At 26.7% G+C, this 24,897-nt stretch overlaps 1 protein-coding gene across 1 annotated transcript; it reads right to left on the reverse strand.

Annotated features, from left to right (window-relative positions):
• Positions 1–2,951: 2,951 nt before the first annotated feature.
• On the reverse strand, positions 2,952–24,529 carry LOC112681878 (cytochrome P450 4C1-like). Its single transcript, XM_025552217.1, has 10 exons — positions 23,973–24,529; positions 14,041–14,147; positions 8,507–8,597; positions 7,227–7,485; positions 6,856–6,982; positions 6,720–6,795; positions 6,551–6,660; positions 6,191–6,431; positions 5,289–5,471; positions 2,952–3,297 (listed from the first exon to the last, which is right to left on the reverse strand). Exons 1-10 carry the CDS (start codon positions 24,130–24,132, stop codon positions 3,137–3,139), a joined length of 1,515 nt encoding a protein of 504 aa, XP_025408002.1. The 5' UTR covers positions 24,133–24,529; the 3' UTR covers positions 2,952–3,136.
• Positions 24,530–24,897: the final 368 nt, after the last annotated feature.

The following is a 24,897-nucleotide window of genomic DNA, read 5'->3' on the forward strand; positions in this document are numbered from 1 at the left end:
AATAGAATAGTTATAACATACAGCATTGTTTTTATTAGAATTTAGGTATAAAGGCCCATGAATTTTGGAACGCTTACATTACGATATTAAACTGACTTCTGCGTTTTTTTTTATATTTTTCTTCATATTTGAAATGTACCAAGATAATCAAAAATATAATTATTAAAATGCCATTGGTAACTAGGTAATTCTTTCAATTGATTTATCAACATTTAGCGCAGAATTTGTGTTTAACATGTATTTTTATATTTTTTCATATATAAATATTGGTGATTATGAATGTACATACTTTACGTACTTTATGCTAACCCATAAATTCGGGTTCTACTCATTGCCACTTATTCTTGATAATTAATTATTATATTATTTTAATCTCATTTACAATATAATTTGATTTATTTCTTTAAGTTAATATTCATTTTTATACGTTTGATTTATCGTAATATGTGTAAAATAATAATTTATGTGCATTTTAACATTTTATTCGAAAAACTATATGTTTAAAACTGTTTTAATTTCACCTTGCTTGCAATGAAACATGAATATATTATACGATATATTTGTATTTTTGTATAGAATCCGAAATATCGTTTTCATTATCATCAAGAAAATTTAAATTAAATTTTTTATATTTATTTGTTTTATTTTTATGCATTTATTTTTATTTCAAATAAATACTAAGATATTGTAAGTTAGTATTTATTTATTTTGGTTTTTATAATAAATTTATAATAATAATTATAATAATAATAATAATTTATATAAATTTTATAAAATAAAAAACAATTTTGAAAAAAATTATAAGAAGTAACAAAAATTACTCTTTTCTTATATATTAATTTTAAAATCGAAATTTTATAATGAGAAATGTTGATGTATTATATCAATGTTGGTCCAAGTTAAACATTTAACAAACTGTGAGTAAGCTTAATATATTTACTTTTATAGATTAATTATACTATATTGATTCATACTTCATACATGGACTTCGTGAATAAAATATTAGAAAATCGTCGCAAAAAATGTAGTAAATAAAAAAGTTTTTTCACATTATAACTATATATTTCAACTCCAAAATAATATAAGTAAATAATCTTTCAAAAAAATTCTCATTTTATCACGTATTTTTTTTTCTATACCTACGTATTAAAATTAAATTTACTATCATATTTTTTTATACATTTATCGCAGTATACGTATAATATGCTCTAAAACAAACTATATCGTTATCGTATATACTAACCAATAAAGTTCTAGTTCATTATATTTTTAAGTTATCAAATTATGTCGTAATCTCTAATATTCTTTTATCTTAGTATCCAATAAATATCTTATATCAAAAATATACCACAATATTACACATACGTACGTTAACAAACTAATATAGTCGTTTTGATAGAATATGTATAAATATATATTCTTTCTATATACTTAACTACCAGTCGTAAAAAATATAAAATATAACAAAATATTTTTTAAAAAAAAAGTAAAATACAATTTTTATTAATTTATTAATTTTATTTTCAGAAATTTTTAAATAGAAATTTATTGATCTTTAATATCGATATGACCCATGCACTTAAATGAGCATACTGATCAAATTAATGTATAACTACAGAATGTAGGTATCTCGATCTGTTATCTTTTCAATATTCAACAAAATATATAAAAATAAGTTTAATATATACTTATATACTGTACACCTTCTAAGTGTAACTAAATCTTATTATTAAATTAACTTTTATATTAAAAATTAAAATTAATTGTTTGTTTTAATCTAATGCCGGATCCACTTAGAATCGACTTTAGTGTAGTTATTTTTAACATCTGTCTGTGTTTTGAAAGTTATGCTTGTGTTTTGTTTGATTTTTCACTAAGTATGTACCTGACAAAAAGCCCAATTCAGTATTCACAGAAATGTGTAATTTGATTTCGTTATAAAATGATCCACATCAAAAAATTTGAAATGTGTATCTCACATATAATCAATTCCTTAAATACAAATTCAGGGGGGTGATCGCCCCTTCGCCCCCCCTAAAATACGCCCATGTACCTGTACTAACTTTTATGTTTTAAATTATATTTTCTTCTCCACTTAAGAATGACTACTTATTCTTATTAATTGTACAAATTTAAAAAAAAAAAATAAAACAACAATAATTATAATAAAATAAATAATAAATTGTTATGGTTAGTTTTTTCATTAATATTTATAAAATGCATGTTCTTAGAAAAATGTTTGTAAGATCTAAAATAGCAATGAACTATCTTCCCTTCTTAACTGCCAATTATTTTTTAACTTACTTAATTTAACAATAATAACTCATTGACACGTTTTAATAGGGAAAGGCGATTTATTATTATTGTTTAGGAAATTGATCCAGTTTTAAACTCTTGACCTACGTCAATGTCCCATTCGCGAAAATAATTTAAGGTTTTTATAAATTTTTCTATTTTGCTACTATTATTAATTTTATTAGTGATATTAGTTGTTTCTATTTAACGTTATTTTTAGGTATTGAGCTATAATTCCAAATGGCAATAATTCTTTAGCAAAACAAAAACCATTCTCAAAAAAAAAAAAAAAAAACGATAGTTGAAATATTTAAATAATTTTTTATTCACACATTAAAATTATTGTATGTTCATCAATTATTATAAAATGTATTGTAAATATAAACATAAATCATTAAATTATTACAATTATTACTTCTGATATTAGTATAATTAAAATGAACTTTTATTAAAATGTTTTGAGTTACAATACCACCAACAGGACATATTATGAAATATAACTAACAATTTCAATAGAATAATTGTAAAAATTTATATTCTTTGTTATGCATACATATAGTAAAAGAAAATATATTTTTAAACCGTAGGTCTATAAATTACAATTGATTATGAATAAAGAAAATAAAAGAAGTAAAGTTTTATAGTTACCTAAATTAATAATAAATACAATTCTAATGAAAAAATAATTCTTATGGTTTATATAGTAAGGCTATACGATAAATACAGAAACTTATAAAATTAAGTTAAAATAGTTAAAAAATTAATAATGTAGGTATTGCAATGCGATAGAAATAGTCAATACAAGATCAATGCTTAAAAGTAATCAATTTTTCCGATAAGTTTACGTCCGTTTTTCAATCTTAACTCTAATTCCTTTTGTCGCATTCAAAACTATTTCGCCAGCCATAACTAATTTATCTTCTGAGTCTAACGATTGAAATTTGTACGACTTTATTAATGTTGCTATAACTATTTTTTGCACGAGCATGGCGAACTTTTGACCTAAAATATGACACAAATATATTTTATTATTCTTTATGCTAGTAGAAAATATAATACAATATTTAACAATACAAATAAAAGTATTACTAAAATTCAATATTGTAAAATAATGAATATGATCGACATTAATTAATATTTTTAGTATCATTTGTATATTTGTTTACAATTGCATTTTAAAGTGACATGATATATTTATTAGAAGAAAATGTAAGTCTTATGTCAAAACAAAATAAAATAAAATAAAATCTTAATTAATATAAAATTAACTGAACAGTTCACTATAAATTATATTAACTGAATTAATGAACAAGCTGAAATAGCAAACAAATCTGTTTAATAAAATAATAAAATACTCAATGATTAGTTATGTTATACTACGACCACCACCCACGGCAACAATAACTAGGAATGTCAGTAAAATTTTTTTATCACATTTTCTGCGCATCTAATAAAAATATCCAAATATTTTGTATACTATGATACATGGTGCGTGACATACCCAATGAAAAAGTTATCTATTCGAGCATTGAAAAAATACTATATAAATTTAAGATTGTATTTTAAAATTTTTAGTTATTAGGTTATGATTGATAATTAGACACATAAATAATGAGAACAGCGTGACAATTGTCGGTTGATATAATATTTTATCGGTAGATATATACATATGATTATTTGAGTTAAAAACTAGAGATATTTATGTAAAATAATTTAATATCATGTGTTCTTTATATGTCATTTTAATTCATTAGTATTTTATTTATAAAATAAACGGTGAGGTCGTTTCTAATTTATTCGAATAATTAAATATAACTGAAATCAAATGATAAATGTCCAGTGACGTCCTTTCTACCAATAACGTCTTAGGACAACAACATTTCTCCCTCCCCAATTTTTTTTGGAAATTTAACATTACATTTATACGTATAATTTACCTCATACTCATATATGTTTAATATTTATTAAAGATAACTGCTCATTTTTATTAGTTTTGTTATTGTTATCTTATTTATATATATTTATTTATTTAAATTTTATGATACTTCAGAATACCACTGACTTCAATATTTTGGCTAAATTATAAAAAATTTTAGTACTTATAAAGTACATTAAGTTATAAGTAATATATTAACATAAACATTCAATTAAAATTACTTTTTGTGTTTATAAGAACAAGTTATTAATGATAATAATAAAAATGAATAAATATGTTTTAATAATTATATAAAAAAGATGTAATATTCAAATATTTGAACATTATGTATACAACTATTTTTTTTTTGCAAAATTTTTAACAATATTAATAAATTATGCCTATTTAATAATAAATGTGTTTCCAAATAGGTATGGTGTGTACAACATTGCTATATAAAGTGATGTTTGTTTACCGAATTTTCTGAATTCAATCAAACTCGATTTATTTTTAGAAATAAGTAAAATCTATAATGAATTGCTAATTAATAACTAAGACGCAGTTTGTATATATATATATGTTAGGTAAATGTAGGAATATCGGTAAAATCTAGGATTTAATGGTAAAGTTTTACGGACTGTGGTCAATAAATGTCTGAACTTCGGACATTTATCGATTTATTTCACTAAAATCTAGAATACAAAAAATAGTTTGATCAAACCAAAAATGATTTTTGTTTGGACTTTTGCAAAAGAGATTTGGTAAAAATACGAAATTGTTCACTAATTATGTGATATAGTGTTCTTTTGCTTTATACTCGTACATAAAAATAAATGTATAATTAAATAATAATATTATAATTAATAATCTAATGTATAATTTAAATGTATTAAACACTGCATTTTTCTTATTGTGATTAATTTTTACGATGCCCCCTAAATTTATAATTCTTTGAATGCCTTAGGACACTTGCCCCATCCCCCCCCCCGTGTATATGCCGAAAATGTTTATATTTATTTACATCAAAATTTTACCATCCTTAATACTGAAGTGTTGTATTTCATTATCTTTAACTTACCGATACAATTCCTTGGTCCTGCACTAAATGGTATATAAGCATAATTATGTCGATTCATTTTATTTTCATTCAAAAATCTATCTGGATTAAATTCGTTAGGTCTTTCGAAATATTTTTCATTTCTGTGTAATGCAAAAACATTTATGAAAATTGATGTTCCTGGTAAAATCGTGTGTTTATCATCTACAAACATTTATAAAGAACAAAAATATAGTTTAAATTAATTCATATTTTTTTTAAAAATAGGAGTATTTTTTCGAAAGATAAATTTGTTTTGCGATCTAGTAATCATTCTTGACAAAATAATTACATACATCTTCAAATTTAAAACAAATAAAACTCTAATATATTTTAAAAATATTTTTGATTGATTTACGACATTTTTAGAAATGTCAATGATATTTTTTCTTTAGTGAAGAATATAATATTCTAAATATTTTCTTAAAAAAATTCAACGACTGTACTAATTTTATATAATGCCTAAATAATGTATAAAATTTAAAAATTCAACTCTTAACTATTTTAAGAATATTAAGATCTACTATTTCGCATTATGTTGTACATTTCACTAACGCTAAATATATGTTTTTATTTACTTTGTATGTTATTTCAATTATATACCTAAAGAGCTTTTTACTAAATATTGAATATAAATTAAGTATTTGATGTTAAATTAATATAATGAATTATTTTTTATAATATATTATATATAAATATGATGTTTTCAAAAGTTAATTATCTAAAAACTTAAAAAATTAGCTATAGTAGGTAGGTACATAGTGAATCCTTAACTATCCTGAACTCATTTTTCCTAACAATCACCTATTGTTTCAAAAACAGTACTTCCTGAACCAATCAAGTCAAACTCTTTTAAGATTAAAATATTAATATATATTTTTTACCTATCTGAACTGGTTTATATATTTGTCGACCGATAAATGGAGCCGGTGGATAAAGTCGTAAAACCTCCTTAATTACTCTGTCCAAGTAATGAAATTCATTAATAATATCTACTGTGAGTTTTTGATTACTGAAGTCCGGTATTATTTTGTTTAATTCTTCCAGTATATGATCTTGTACTTGTGGATGTTTGCCTAAAACATATATGATCCAAGAAAGTGTAACAGAACTTGTGTCAACACCCTGAAATAAAAAAATTAAATAACACATTTTGAATAATAAAAACTAATTTCAAATCATTTATTTTTTCTAATCATCAATCGGTATAAGTGCAATTATATATAATTAAATATAATATTTACCGCAAACAAAAACGTATCAACCTCTTCTTGAATATCTTCGTCACTCAATACTTTTCCATCTTCTCCTGTTTCTATCAATAAATCTAGTAGCGCTTTGTTATATTTTTTTCCTAATAAAGAATTTAATAGTTATAACTATTTACATTTACAACAACATTATTATCTTTACCGTTAATCTCATTTTTATTCATATCCGACAGCTTATTGTTGAATAATTTAAAATTATCTTTCCTTTCCTTGATAACCTATAATAAATCCACTTTAGTATCTATTATTTTTATTTTGAATAAATTCCAATGTAGTACCTTTTTTGAAAATTTATGAACAATATCTATACACGCATTTTGTCTTTTACTAAGTGTTGTTAAATTAAACAAAAAACTAGGTTTTAACCAAGGTGTTATAAATCTTTTCTGCATGATTCCAGTGAGCCTGAAATTAAAATTTTCATTTTCAATATTACTACAAAATTAGAAATAAATGTCTTATTGATGAAATTAGAATGAAAAAAAAATTTACACGAAAGATAATTAAACTAAAACCAATAATTAATAACTGTTGAATTTTTTTTTTTTTTTTGTATATCCTGATTTGTAAATTTTTGTAATAATTTCTTAACTTCAAATTCAGATTATAAATTTAAAAGGTCGACTAATATTATAGTAATTAGTCTTACTCATCAATTGCTTTGATGTATTCAAAATCTGAATTCTCTTGTGCATTAAACTCATATCCCATAGCTGTGTCACCTATGATGTCAAGCGCAGCCATTTTCGCATAGGGCTTTATGTCAAATCCAGCCGTGTTACAAAGCTCTTTTTCCAACACCTTCACTAAGATTTTACTATGTCTTTCTATCGGATTTATAAATTCTTTAAGTATACCATAATGGAAGGTTGGTGTCAATAACTTCCTTCTCGTATGCCATTTTGATCCTACATTAAACAGTATAAATATAGTAATAATTGTATATATATAAAAAAAAAAAAACATGTAAGTACAATGTACATACTTACAAAGGGGGAAACTCCTAGTTGGGGCGGGATAAAAGTAGCGGTGAATAATATTGCTATATCAATTTTTAAAATTTGAAATAAATTTACCATTACTCTCGAAAAAATAATTTTAAATAAAAGAAGTCGGTGTATTACTTTCAAATTTTTAAATATGGTATCTCATCCGACCAAGGAATTTCGCTCTTTTTTTAATTTTCGTTTAAAACGTAAGATATTATATATTGTTTAATCTTTGAAACAAAATATGTTACTTTAATAAAAGATGTTTTATTAAATAAACTATTTATTTTTTACTTGAAACTATTTAATATTGTACCTAATACTTATTGTTCTAATAAAATTATAAGGTACATGGACAATTTCGATCATTTTTAACAAGCCATGCTTGACTAGTATTAAATTATTTGAATAACTTGAATATAAAAAATAAAAATAACTTTTATTTTGTTTCAATAATACTTTCAATGAACTTCAAATCATATGTTTTACATGTTTTGAATGAATGTCAAATTTGTATGGCTTTTTAGACCACATGCTCTATGCTTAGAAAATCTATTGTACTAAATTGTAGAAACATAATTATTTTTATTATTTTTATAGTTCTCTTTTAATGTATCTATTAACTGTTCTGATTTTAGCTGTGGGACTTTGAATAAAGTCTAAGTTTACTTAAAACTTATTCATATTGTAGTCAGCTATGATCCGAAGTTATTAAAATTATAATTGTACAATACATAAAATACACGAAACATATGAATAACCATTTATTTATTAAGATGGAAATCGAAGTGAACCATAAAAATGTATAAAAAATTAAGATTTTATAATTTATAAATAATACATAATCAATGTAATAACATGTTATTTTACATGAATTATTGAATCTTTATTAATTTAAAAAAAATCATTACTCATATAGTTTATACAAAATAATTTTTACCTGAACTAGTAACCAAGCCGGTACCAATAAACGGATACAGTAAATCGTATTCCAAATTTTTCTTTATATGTTCAAATGACCTTAAAATTTCCTAAAACAAAAATTAAATATCAATATTTATTTTGTACTAATTTTTAAATTAATTAAATATAAATATTCAATTTTAAAATTTGATTTAATTATTATATATTCAAAATTAATGTTTTAATTTGTTTTTCATTTTAATATCCTACTCATAGTTTTATATTAAAGATAGGTACTATAATTAATATTCATTTACCAAAACGTATTTTAAATCAAAAAAGTATTTTTCTGAAATGAATCAAGTGCACTTAATAAACGGTAGGCAATATATTTTTTACCGCGCACATAAGTGTATTATAGTTTATATTAGTTTAAAATCGACCGATGGCATATTTGTTATATTTGTGTGTAAACTGGTAGTTTAAAATATATATTGATTAAACAAAACCGTATTTAATATAATCTTAAAATAATGAAATTTTTCAATATTTAGGAATATCTAAATATGGTTACAATAAAACGGCTGTTTGCTCAGTCACCGGTTCGAACTCAGTCATCTGTGGCGATTTTTCTTTCTGAGTAATATTGTAACTCAATCTTAATGAACTTTTTGAGATATAATGGCAACAATACTAAAATATCCTTAGCCCAAATAAAAATAGAAAAAATGTCTAATATAATGTTTTGTGTTTGTTAATTATTATTTCAATACCAGTAGAGTAAGTTATTTTTAATATTATATTAATTTCCTTTGTTTATTTGTTTGAGATAAATAAATAGTTACACGTTTCAATTTTTTTTAGAAATATAATACATATATATATATATATATATATATATATATATATAATATACATCTACGAATGGTTGTTTTTAGAATTGTCAACTAAACAAAAATATATTGATCGTCAGATAAACAAAAGTGTTGTTATCAATCATTTTTTTAACAATATGTCATAAATATCATAGATAAATAAATAAAAAAATATATTATGTATGGCCAAATGGTACGTGAACATATTTTAAAGTAATATTATTCTTTTTTAATAATTTTAATTGTATTCATTTAACTTACGAATAACTTATAATTGATTGTATTTATTTATACTAGTTTTTAGATAAAAATGTGAAAAAAATGCATGACATACTTATTATTGATCATTTAAATAATCAGTAGTTGAACGTAAACATTCTTGTTCATAAATCTTTTGCACAAGACGATCATGATGCGCCACGTGTTTACTAATAGTAGTGCAATAAACATCAAAGTAATAATGATAAGTTCGATTAATATAGAACATGCGAGGTCGTTAATAAAATTATACTCAGCAATTGATTATATCGTATTTTTTTTTTATTTTTTTATTTGTTTTATTATTATTTTTTTTTTTATTTTTTGATAAGCATGTGCAACCGTTGAACTTACATTTGTCAACGATTAAAAAAAAATGGTCACAAGTAAAAAAAAAAAAATGTGATGAAAAAAGTAAACAATAAATATATTTTATTTTATATTTAAACTCAAAATTGTTTTAAAATATAAATTTTAATGTAAAGCACTATTCACGCTAATATTGTGTTTTCTGTGCAGGGGCGTACTGGATTTATTTCCATACCGGGAAACTGGATAAAGTTAGGGCACACTTACTATACATACTAATATAAATGAGTCATATGTATAATGACGTGCCTATAATAATACCCAGGTTGGTTACCCATTTCTTACACTAAAACAAAACTATAAAAAAAACCATGAACAAAAATAATAAACCAAATATACATTTTGATTTAAGTTCTATAAAAATAAATAAATACACAAAAATTTTAAAATAATTCTTTTTATTTAAGTGATCTTGAATAAATTGTAAATTAAAAATTAAAAAATTAAAAATAAATGGCCCGGTTGCTCAGTGGACCAGTACGGGCCTGTTCACACGTTACTTGAGTAAGAGGAATTGTTAAAAGAAACTAGTAAACTTCAAGTAATCTATTATACTCTAAAGCAGGGGTGGTGAATCTATGACACGCGTACCAAAGATGACACGTTGAATAAATTTTAATAGCACTCGCAAAAAATTGAAATTATTTATAAAATATTGTTTATAAGAAATTCAAAGAAACAAATTATATACTTTTTTTTATTTATTTTTTATTATATTATATTAAACGGGTATTTAAACCCGTTAAAAAAATAGTATGGTAATTGTGTATACGTTTTCAATTTGAAATTATTAACAATATCATTTAAATTTAGCATTTTATAAATATATATTATATATGAAAAAACAAAATGATACAAAAATGTTAAGTAAAAATGAATAAGTGTATTTATACAACATGTGGAAGAAAACATAATTAAGCAATATTTTATAAATATAACAATAAAAATACAATAACAAATCAAAAATATGATTAACAATTCAAAATGTAAACTTAATTAAGTAGATTATGTAAAATGAGTTATACATATAACATAAGTTTTAAAAATGACAATATTCCTTATGCTTTCATATTTTTTGTCAACTTATGTTTGTGAAAGGTTATTCACCATAACAAATTTAATTAAATCGAAGGATAGAAATGTTTTGACCGATGAAAAAATTGCTGCTTGTGTTTCACTAAAACGACTAAAATTTAGTAAAAATATTGTAATAAATCTGTAATTTTATTTTTATTCTTAGAAAATATAATTTTCTTTGGGCTCGTGAGGATTTTCAAAATGTTAATTGGAAAAATTTAGCACTTGAACCAAAAAATTTTTGCCACCCTTGCTCTGAAGAATACATATTGAACTCATAAATAACATTGGTTACGCATAATAAATATGAATTACATTTTTTTTTCTTGTACACTATATATTATTATCATTTTCCTGAGAGTATTCAAAATTATTATTGATAATTATTAATCCAAGTGATACATGATCAAAGCTAATAGTTATAGTACACCAAAAATTGCATTATCAGTAAATAAGACAATCTGCAATTGTAAACCACTTAAAATGGTACAACAATTTAAATATTTAGAAGTCATAATGGATCAGGAGCTGAAATGGTCTGAGCATATAAAATTTATCAAAAATAAAATCCGGAGATTAATTTCCCTATTTTACAAAATTCGCTTTCTTAATAAATCAGTTGTACGGCAAATTTATATGGCATTATGTAATTCACTCTTATTATATGGTATATCATGCTGGGGAGGCGCCAGCAGAACAGACATACAATCGGTATATGCTGCCCAGAAAATTATTATAAAAGTAGCCTACTCATTCCCACCAACATACCCTTCAATAGATCTTTTTAAAAACACTAACATACTATCAATCTATAAATTATACATTAAACAAATACTTATAAAAACAATTCAAATGCAGATACTTAATAATAAAGAAATAATAGACAGTAGAACAGGCAATAACATAAAATTACCTTATATATCATTATCCAGTACAAAAAGTGCTCCCAATCATATGGTCAAAACTATATTCAACAATTTGGGAAATGATGTAAAGGGTCTAATAAAGTATGAATGTGAAATTAATAAAACCAATGTAAAAAATATATTTCACAAAAATCGTATAAAAAAAACAATTACTAAAACAGTAAATGGCCTTGATGAGAATGTGTGTAAAAATCAATTATTAAAAAGTATCTATGTGTAATTATAAAGGATTATCTATTAATATAGTTTAGTTATATAATTATAAGATAATGTTATTTAGCGAAGACACGTGTTATTTCATTTTATTATATTATATATGTAATATGTATAGGAACTCCGTATACCAGAAACGAGCTTGCTCAGTTGGTATACGTATCAGCTCTTATCAATATTATTGTAATAATTTAACTTTTGTAATTTGATTATTGTATTGAAATAATGATATTGATTTGCTGAAATAAATAAATAAATAAAATAAATAAATAAAAATTACCATTGAAATTTATTATTTGACCTTTATGCAATTTTCTCTTTTCATCTATTTAATTAAAATTGTCAAAAATAATAAAATTACTGAACCTACTACTTATTACTAACTTTACTACTAAAACTCAGTGTTGCCAATAGTGTGGTAATCACCCCATATGGTGGTAATTTAATCCACTTGTGGTACATGGTGTGGTATAGTATTAAATGTGATATTTTAGAAAAAAAAAAGTGATATTAGAGAATTAAATTGCATTATTACACTGAAATTAGCAAATTTTTTTTTTTTGTTAAATTATCAACCGTGGTTTTATAAAATATTTACAGATTTCAGCTGTAAACTGTTCTGTGTTAATATTATAAATTTTAATCATAACCGTGATTACCATTACTAGTTATCACGTTCACATCATTCATCGTGTAATCACAACTAGGCATTATCCACCATAGATATATAAATATAATAAAAGCTGTGTTTATATTAAATATTTATATTTTATAATCCAAATTGTGAATTTTTTTTTTTATTCAAAAAATATAGATATAGTTAAATATAGTAAATTATTATTTGTTCTATTATATTGTTTATTAATCGTCATACAATAAAAATTATGTTTTATAATTTAAAATACATATTGTTATATCCAGTAAACAAAAAGTAAACATGTAAAAACTATATATAGTGTAGGTAGTAATCGTAAACTTATTCAAGTTCTATAAAAAAAATAAATATATATATATATATATATATATATATATATAAGTGTAGTAGTAATGTAGTATATATATTATACGATATTAATACTCGCGAGCGAAACCACGCGTTATATTTCTAAATTTTAATGTGGTATTTAGGGTGGTAATTTTGTTATCATGGTAATATGACATTTTTATTTCGATAACATTGCTAAAACTACAGGTACCTATTTGGTAGGGAGCCCAGGTCTTATAATTTTTAAGATGGCCTACCGGGATTTTCCCAGTATAGATACTGGTGGGCCAGTACGTCTCTGTTTCTGTGTACTAAAAAACTAATTTACTATACGTACACATAGGTACATTATTAGTAATATCTATATTTATATTATACTTCTCCATAATTATACATTTTTTTCAACTGAAATTATTAAAATATAAACTGAAAATGTTCACAGTTTTATTATGATTTTTGGAAGTAGTATCATCATTAAATAAACAGACAACAATAAACCTATATTATAAATATATGTCTTAATGTACTATCATAGATCAGAAGATAAAAATCGTTAACAATATTTTGTATTAAAAATACTTAAAATTCATGATTTTTAATATATGTTTATATATATTTTTTTTAATTATTATTACTTCAGTAATTTTAGTATAAAATTTAAATGTAAGGTTTTAAATAAATAATACACCTATTGTTTGATACAATTTTAATAATATACTGTACCGTGTCAGTCAAGTTTATAATAAGCAATATTAAACTGATAAAACATAATAACTGTTATTTATTTCTTGTTCAAATATTCTACAACAATGATACATATTTAAAATTATATTTTAATTTATTTACATATAAATAATGTCTTAAATACCTGAATATGATCTGGGTCACTCATTGCTATGAATGGTCGAAGTCCAATCCAAAATTGAAATGTGTCTCCAAATGATTTGTGCCATTCTAACATAAGCTTAAAGAAATCTGTAAAAAATAAACACATATATTAAGTACTTATATTGAATAAAATCTGTTTATGTGTGGATTCTATATAGTGAATAGATTTTAAAATATTTATTTTCTGATTTTTTTTTTTTTCGGTGTACATTATAGGTCGAGTATTGTGCATATAAATTATATTAGGAAGATTTTATACATCCACGTAAAATAAAATAAGAAAAACTATTGTTATACAGATATCCATACTATGAAACTTTTATATAAATATTTTTTTATACTGATTTTAATATTTCAAATTATAATAATATTAATATTTTTATAATGGATCTAATTATTAATAAACATATAATTTATTATACTCTGTTTATAGTCTCAAAAATATATAATAGTTTTATTTGTACATGTTTTAAGGCCTAAAAGTATATTTAAACGACGTAACATGTAGATTGGTATGCTAACCTAACCTTATAGAATTCTATGTCATAGAACATAAGTAGGAATTCAAAATGAGTAAGTTTCGGTAAGTCTCGTCTTGGACTGCAATTCGTGTTACAGAATGATTTATTATTTGTTTAATGCTCCCCGATGGCTATTTAAGCTGACTATAAAATAGTTCGGTGTTTTGCACTTCCCTCACAATTATCTTCGTAATCATTGCGAACAGTAATCAGTAAAAAGTTTTAATAACAACTTTAATATTCTACGCGGGGCTGTTAAACAAATTACACTACACGAACAAGATTGATCACACCGAAACAGTGTAGTGCAACACGTATAATAATGCCACCTACTAAAAATCGCGAAAACTGTACTGACAAGTGGGCAACGAAAACAACAAACCGAATCTGATATTACACTATTAAACGGAAGACGTGCATTCACGGGGCTTACGAATTGCATGTCCAAACTTCTGCGCATGTCTTACTAAAATGCATACAACTTTCTGTTCGTTGTGCACGGCCGGTCGACAATAGGTTACGGTAAACAAGTAATGCGTTTGGACGCACTGTGTCATTTTACCGACGCTTGACGTTGACGCGAGTAAGAATTATATATACACATATAAAATATATAAAATACATATAAAATGTACAGTCTAGTGATATTACGTTTGATGCTGCAGGGAAAACGTACCTTTATTCTATATAAATGTATTGTTATATTATTCAGTCAAAAATGTTCGTATTTTATTTTTATAACATAAATTTAGAAATTTTTGATAATACCATTATTATTTTGACCGACTGACGATGGCTGTTGACCAAGCTCGTACTGGCCCACCGGACAATCGGGCAGATGCACGACGCGCCCTTAAAAATTACCACTACAAGATTTTGAAGAGATATCCATTGTTTTTCATTAACAAGTAATAACCCCATGGTCTTCAGTAATACATCATTGAAAAATGTTTATATTTTTGTGAAGGCAAGCGTTAAGTCTAAATTATGATTCTTTAATCTGTAATCTATTGGGCCATATGTAACCTGAAGGATTAAATAACAAAAATTAAGGCGCCCTTAAATATTTTCGTAATCGCCCCATAAAAACAGCCAGTACGGGCCTGCTGTTGACTGCCAATCGCTGCGCTCATAGAGTTTTGTCCTAAAAATATCTAAAAACATCTTCCATATTAGACTATCTGTATTTATTGGTCAACCATAGAATAAAGAAAATCCTGTCAATAGTTCGAAACTAGTCAACCATAGGTACATACGAATTACGTATACCTACGACCTACCATTACAATTTACCATGCGTTAATGTACGTCACAGTTAGAAGTGATCGCGATACATTTTTTCATACATATTTTTTTATAAGAAAAGGGTAATTTTAAATTTTAAATATAATTCAATAAAGACATTCAATGCAGTTTATGAAAAAAAGTATTAATAAAGAATTATTGCATTAAATACTTGTTGCATCTACTTATATATATATATCGAATTTACCAGTAGGTATTTAAATAGTAAATATATGTACATATTTACATTTCACCCTTCCCGTTTATGTAGGCTGGATCCGCGCGATCGGTGGGCCAACTAATTCACGGGAAGTCGATCGATCCGGCGAACGTGCACGAGAACATTATGTGTATTGTTAATGTTTTTTTTGGCTTACGTGTTGAATATTTAGCGTTCCAGTACAACTTACTGACCAAGAAATCCAATATTGTAATAATCTTATTAGTTGCATACATCTGTAACGCGCGTGCACGTACGATTCGTACGGTTCGGCGATCGTGTGCATCGGAACCGCCGGAGCGACTCGTACCCGTTTCGCCGTCACGATCGCAGTGAACGATAACGCGCGCGCGGTAAGCCGCTCTTCCGGCGACACCCGGACACGATGGAAGACGGCGGTAAACTTGCCGGACCTGAGATGATTTTTGGAAAACGGAAGGCAAGTGGGTCGACGGTGCGCGCTCCAAGAGCCGCCGTAGCGGAAGAACCGAAGACCGGAAACCGATCGGAGACGTGGTGTGCGCTGTGGAGACCAGGGTTTATTTTAAGGTTTATAAAGAAGTGCGCAAAACTTAAAAATCAAAAATATTACTCTCTGCGTATGATTATAAGCTCCACTGCGGTCGTGCAATAATATTGTGACAATAAAATAATAATAATAACACAGTATTAATAAACCTAATCTGATGATTGACGGACCCTCTACCTGCACTCGGCCATGAAGTAGACAACTATAATTTATTATTGAGAGAAATTTTATTTATAGATAGTATTTACAATTGTGCATTTTTTGAATTAAAGCTGCGCATTTTTCATTTAAAGTTACGCAAAATGTGTTCAAGCACACGTTGAAATAAGCCCTGACGGAGACGCTGTCGTGCTGTCCGAGAGGGGCCGGTGGTGTTATATGTGCGTTGTCGACCCAGACCCGTGTTGGTGGTTAACACGTCGCGTCGTAATGGTTCGAAAAGCCGAACGTATTGGACGGCCATACGGAGACCGGTAACGAAGACAGCAGGGTAGTCTTCCGAAGGCGACGGGTGAGTAGTCGATGGCGGTGCCGAAATGATCCATCAATCGCCCGCTGTCGGGGTACGGACATCGGTGAGTATCGGCTATCCGTCCGTTAATGCCTCGTCCGGATCCGATGGTTATCGCCCGGATCACGGGATCACAGCGCGAACGTTGATGAAACGCGCATGTCCGTCGTTCGTCCGTTCATTTGGAAGCAAACGACGTTGACGAACAACTCTGCAAGGATTCTCTGGTTGCATGGTGTTGAAAAATAATAATTCCTATCGTAATAGTTGTGCAATCCGTTTAAATTGCTGTCGTTGCGTGCAGATGAATGGTGCGGTACTACTTTTGTATTAAACATCTGTTTCGTTGGTGGAGTTTTCGAAACAGTCAACTTCATTAATGTATAATTTTTAATGTGTGATTGTTTTCATTTTTGTATTTGAATTTTTGTAAATCAAAAATAATTGTTTCGTACATGGTGCTGCTTGAATTTCCGCGAGGGATATATTGGGTTGCGGCGAATCTCATTTTGTTCCATTACTTTTGATCATTGTTATTTGTTCGATAAAAATGTGCAGTGGATAATTGTAATAGATTCATTTTGGACATAAATCGAACAAATTTGAAATCCCTTAACAAAAACTTTTTTTAAATACTATGTGTTAGCAAAAGACCGTACGTTTGTTTTGATTTCGTTATCCAAATAAGACCATTGACAATACAATTATTGTTCGTGGGATAATTTCTTAACATCTCGTATCTATAGTCACATAGCCAAGGACCAGAAGTCAGTGCCGATTTTCCGTCTGATACGAATACACGACAAGTTTCAAAGCATAAAAAACTATTTTTTTCAAAACAATTGAGTGGTAAATATTTTTGTTAATTATAAAATAATATCAAATTTAAATCATATCTCTTTACACTTTGAATTTACTTAAAGTTAATTTATTTTATTTATTAAATAATCATGAATACTTAATTTCGTCAAATTATTGAGCGATATTATCCATATCATTATGATATGATATAAATGAACAAAAAATACCTGCCTTCTAAAAAATTGTGTTTTTCGTATGGTACTCATAATATTTTAAAAACATGTTATGCGTACGAATCGCTTAATACTCGTTTATACGTATTTATTATTATAACCTGTAAACAATAAGATAAAATATTAAAAGTACTAAGAATACACACGTTGAGGTACACGTGTACCTAACGTGTAATCAAATTACTAAAGTTTACTTAATAATTTTTTCAGATTGAAGAAAGCGATAAGAATAATTATTGTTCCCCATGTTTTAAATAAAACCTCAAACAATTTTCAACAATTTTTTTTAAAAAAAAAAAATAAAAATAACAATCCACATAAAAACATTTAATATCCACATATCTACATTATTTTATTTTATATACATATTAAGGAGGGGAGGTGATGTGATAGTTTAAATACTATTAAAAACATTACTTGTCTACTATATGAAATTTATTTATTTAATATAAGTTGTTCAAAAATAAAAATTGAATTTTAATAAAATAGCTTTAGATTATATTTAATACAGTAGTTCAAAATTTATTGTTGAATACATTTTTTTGTGCTTCATTAGTTTGCTTATTAAAATATCAACTTAATTGATTTAACAAAGTTTTACATTTTATCAATATAATTTATAGCAGTAAACATATTCTTATTTAAATATCTCAAGATCGGAGATTTAATACCTATTGTAAACATGCGCGTAAAAGGTTTTTTTTCTTATGAAAGACATGCAATCTTAGCCATGACATTGACTATGTGTGCAAATGCAGTCACCTATCCTTTCGTAATTCACTTTCTAAGTGCAACAATATATTTAGCACTAAATTTGACCTATTAAAAAAAATATTACAATGCAAATATAATATATAACATTTATATTTTCAATATTATGCATATGAGGCAAACAAGTCACAGTCTAGACATAGTGATTACATTTGAATTGTAATAATTTGCAAAGATAAGTGAACAAATGTAATACTTATAAAGTAAATTATAATAACTAGCATTGCCTCAATAAATCCACTTTCACTTTGTGCATCTTTCCGATAATCATCTTACATGCTAATAAAATGTTTTATTCATTTGAATGAAGAAAATATGACGTTTGTAGACAAAAATATATTTAATTTGTAGTCAATACACCGATCTTGAGATATAAATTGTTTGAATTTATATTTTTTAAATTTTTTATGGTCTATATATAATATTTACGTTATGTTTTATGGATGTATTATACATGTGTTTATATTATAATGCATATTTTATGTTTGTTGTTTAGTATAACAGTAAGTATGGTATTAAAATAAAACAGAATTTATACATCTTATACAGCATCAATCGATAAGAATATTTTTGGCCCGTTATGCAACAATCGTAAAACGTTATTAACTTTTTTTGTCGTCGAAGAAAATAAAGATCGAATTTAAATTGAATACACCAGTGCGATAATAATAACGAATTTTTAAATACGAAGTATATTATTTCAGCGAGAATGAACCACGAGTCATCAAAATAATAATTTAAAAGTCTTACCATTCAACTTAATGGCTTTATAAATACTTTGATGGTATAATTGAAATATATGGAACTTCAATAGTTATATAACATTAAATTTATTTTATGTTATTTCTCCTCAGACATAAAAGTATTTAACAAATGCATTAATAGTATTAAAATTACTATTATGTTTTACCTTAATAAATGTGTTTTTATTTCTTTTATTAAAAAGTAATCAAAATATTTAAATTTTAAATTGTTATCCTAAATTGTTCTTTAATCAAACCATTTCGAATATTATTTTTCGATTTATAGTTTATCGATTAACAATCATCAATCTGTGCAAAACAACCTACAACTTGGTTAGAAATTTCAACAAATATTAAATTAATGTCATTTTTAACGAGGAAGAAAATAATTCAATTTTTCCAAAATACATTAAAACTGTGTTTAAAAAGTTAAACAATTAAATTATTGGTGCTTATTTGTTAACCAACTTGTTTTGAGAGTATTGCAAATTTATTAACTAACGATGGTTAAATGTAGAAAATAACTTAAGATAAAAATATACACATGAGCGCGCTAACAGAAAACTATCTCTAGAAGACCAAAGTTCATTGGTTATTTTATACATGATTAAAATTCTGCTTCCTATAAAAATATTTACTATAATAATTTGTCTTTTTTTCCTAAAAAAATATTCACTGTTCCTAACCTGCGTAATTTTAAATAGAGTAATTGGTAGGGCCTCGCCACCTGGCCTTTACCAGCAAACGCCCTTGGAACAATTTATAAGAATTCAATGTATACAATTCACTTTTAAACGATTCATACTTGTTAATTAATATAGTACACTTCACGAAAAACCCTAGTACACATAAATAGTACGCACAGAGTTAGAGTTCCACTAAATGATTTTTATTATCTAAAATGTAATTATTAATAATGTCAGATAATTTATATGTTATATTTGAATAATTGATAATTAGCAAAACGATTATATTAAATATTTATATCTTTAAGAAGAAATTCTTAAATTTGATATTATTTTAGTTATCTATCACAAATAATCACCTATTTTTTTTGCGATTTATAAATTATTAATAAACTTCTGATTCGTCTTGCAATTTATTAGATAATTAATTCAAGTAATACATCGTAAATTATACAGTTTTAATAAATCATAATAACTAGTTGTTGATTTGTGCTTAAAAAATTTAAAAAATAATTGTTACAAATACTTTATACAGAATTGGATTTAATAACTAACATAGACAACATGGGTTAATAAATAATAAAATCTACTTCAGTATTTAAATAAAAAATAAAAAATACCCAAACACTGACGATTTATGACTAATATCTAAGGGACAGTAATTAAAATAGCGAAAATAATTCAATTTAATCAATGTTAAAGAACCCAAAAGAAATTCTTGATTGAAAATCAAATAATTAGTAATTTTAAATGTACACATGTCTAATATTTTAAAATTCAAAGTGATTTTCTTATAATATTTATTTAAGTTACATTTTTACTTTCTAATCAAAAAATTATTTCATTGTTTTATTAAAATTAAAAATGTATTTTCTTTTTCTTCATATGCTTATAACGGTCCGTTTAGCACCATCACCACTTATGCCTCTCTAATTCTGCGTTCATATCCAGCAACGGCTTGACTTTCTTTAGATCTCTTTTCACTGTATCGTACCATCTCTGCAGAGGTCTCTTAATTTTTTCCCCACTAAACTGTTTTCCGTGACTTTCTTAATAAATAAGCCCTCGTCTAACCAGATGTGTCCTACCCATTCCAACATTTTTCTGACAAGAACTGACGTGGACTCGGTTTATTGTACAACTATTACAGATTTTCATTGGTTCTTCTTTTGAATCTTTCCGAATTATTATTGTACACCGGTCCAAGTATTTTCCTTTATATGTTTCTCTTGCAGAACTATAGTTTTTCTTCATCCCTGCAGGTGCTATACCACGTCTCACATGCGTACGCCATTATGGATCACAAGTATATACAGTATAGTCTCTCCTTTGTACGTAAAAGCATTTTTTCATTGTGAAATAACATCTGTTTACTGCGTTACAACTCATCCTTTTTTTTTTCATTTATATACTTAAAGTCCCCTACCTGCTTGAAAGTAAACCCTTCGATCTGAAGATTATTTTTCACCGTCGTGTTTTTTTTATGAAATTCACGTACAGTTGACACGTCGATTTTAGAAAAGTCATAAAGTTATATATCTTCGGTTACTCAATTTTTTAAACAATGAAGAAAACAAAACATTAAATTAAACAAAAGAATTCTTTAAATAAGCAATTCTACATTGATAGTATTGCACTCAAAGAAATTACATTCAATAAGATGTTTAAAAAAATTACTACGTATTTAACAGAAATATTATTGAAAACATACACATTTTATTATCACATCTTTGTACATATAAAACGGTATATTTGTATTTATTTTGATGCATACCATAAGCATTTTAAATTAATTTATTAATTTAAATTTCATAATTTCATAGTTATATGAAGTTTAAATAATAATCGATGATGTATAATTACTAACTAATTACCAAGAAATGATATTTGAAAAAAATTATAACTGTTATATTTATAATATTATATAATTTAATTCAAATTCCTACATAAAAATACTTTTTTTTTGTGATTTGTTTTGTTATATATATATATCATAGTATAACATAATATTTACTAAATACACGTGTCTGTTATTAACTATTATATTTTCAAAAGGTGCTATGGAAAAAATATTATATTGTCTGTATTAATTCAAATATAAAAAAAACCATAAATTTAATAAAATACAATAAATAATATTTAATAATAAATATTTAATAAATAACAATAAACAAATTATAAATCGTAGTTTCTGTATAATAATAATCATTCGTTCATATAAAAAAAAGAATAGTTATAATAATATATTTAATATAGATTTTCATTAAAACAACTTATTTAATAAGATTTCATGTATTGCATGTACTATATATGTAATACCTATAAAATGTGTAGATAGTGTTAGATAGGGTCTTGAGATTTGATTTTGAAAATTGTATTCGTCCTATATACTCCAATGTCTAAAAGCATTAAAAACTCAGGTAGTTAAAATAATTTCATCCCACCATTTAGTACGCAAATCTTACTAGAAATCTTAATTATTAGTCGTTAACTATAAATTATAAATTATAAATTACTAAATAATCTGTTTTGCAGCCCAATTTTCATTATCCTTTCGTTAATCGATTGTCTCACATGTCTGTTCGGATATTTTTCCATCTACACTTTTTTGATAGGTACTCCACTTTTACTTAAATTATTACAATGCATAAGTGATTGTAAAAAATAATTATCTGCTTTTTGTAATCACTAAATTATTGTAAACATTTTAATTATTTAGCAATATATTATACTAACAAGAATATATATAATGCAGTTGTATTATTAAAATAAATCAGTACGATTTTAATTTTTTTCAAAATAAAATTATAATTTATTTATGTTTAAAAATGTAATATATACGTGTGTGTATACACACACACACTTACATATACACATACACACACACTACAAAATAATTTTAACATTAATCAGGTGAAATTGTTCAAATCGGTTACGAAAATTCAAATTAAATATTTGAATTTCTTATTTTATTTACGACAAGCTAAACATTTCCGTTACAGCTATAAAAATATTATTTTATTTTAGAAACACAAAATATATACAAAATTATCAGTTTGATCATATAGTGCGGTTTCTAAGATAATGTTAAACGTTTTAATTAAGTTCGATACGTATTATTACCTACTAATAAATGTTATAAATCTATAATTGCGTTAATAATTCTGTAAAATGTCGTGTATAATAATGTTCACGTTACCGCCGTATAAAGTAAGAGCAAAATATGGGAAAATAATTAGAATTATATTAGTAGACATATACCGACAAGGCAATATATGTATTATCATACGCGCAGTGCGCGTAGGATATTTTTTCGTAAAAACTTTAAACCGAGGAAAACGTTTTTCGAAAAGAAAAGATTTTTAGCAGTCATAAAGCCGTTCGTACGACTCAAAGTTGACTGGTAAAATCGAGAACTAGTGCAGTTAGCTGCAGTTCGAACAAGACAACGATGATGATACCTCGAGTAACGCGAAAAACAACGGTGTATTGTACACGATACGCGTATCGAAAGAGCTATCGGCAACAGCGGTATTATATAATATCAATAAGAATAACGATCGTGATGGAACCGGTGACGTTTTGCACTGGTGGGCAAAAGTGACGGACTTACCGGCAGGGGTACCGTTGAGCTGCAGAGCGTTGCCGAGGATCGGCAGTGACGGCGGCCCGGCGATGTTTCGGAACGCGGCGACGAAACGGAGCCGCCTGCGGACGATCAGGGCGATGAGCACGACAGCGATGCACAGCAGAGTCCACGTGCCTGCGGCCATTGCGGCGAACACGGGGCGGTATGCGACGGACGGTCAGGCTGCAGGCGGTCGAGGGTTGACAGTGATCGGAGTGTCGCGGAAACGTGTGCGGGTGGGCGCGAGCGGAAGAAAACGAAAAAAATCGTCGTAGTGCACTAACCACTCTCAGTCGTCTCGATCCGGGTGCGTCGCTGTGAGAACGATTGAACAGTGCGAGAGACGAGGATTCGGTCCTCGGTCGGTGCGCGATCGTGACAGACGGGAGGGGAGGGGGTGGGAAAGAGAAGAGGAAAAAAAAAACCGAAAAAAAAAAATTCAACGTGCTCACGCCACCGGTCGCTATATGACAATTGCCACCGATCTAGTGCGTACGCTTTGCACGGCGCACTCTTATATGCCGGCCCGGGCCATCCCCATTACGTTATTAGTTATTACACACGCACAGACGCGCGCACGCCGCGCACGACCCGACCAACCCCTACTACGCCACAGCAACCGGACTTGGACGCTATTAAGGCGCGCGGCGCTCCGGCCCGCTCATCCCGTCCGTCCGCCGTGCGTTACACACTCTCGCGTGGTGTCTCGTACACGCACACTGTTCTTTTCGTGGGCACAACGTATACGCGGGTGCGCGTGTGCGCGTGTGTACCTCGCGTACGTATTTATAAACGCTACGCGTTGTGTACATAGACCGTGCAGGCGCGCGTGCGTGCGCGCGCTTGTTGTTGTACAATGTGCCTGCACGTAGCGTATTCGTTCGGACGGGACGGACGGTCGTCGCCGCGA

Source organism: Sipha flava, unplaced genomic scaffold, assembly GCF_003268045.1.
Source record: "Sipha flava isolate LNK unplaced genomic scaffold, YSA_version1 198_pilon_pilon, whole genome shotgun sequence".
Taxonomy (NCBI): domain Eukaryota; kingdom Metazoa; phylum Arthropoda; class Insecta; order Hemiptera; family Aphididae; genus Sipha; species Sipha flava.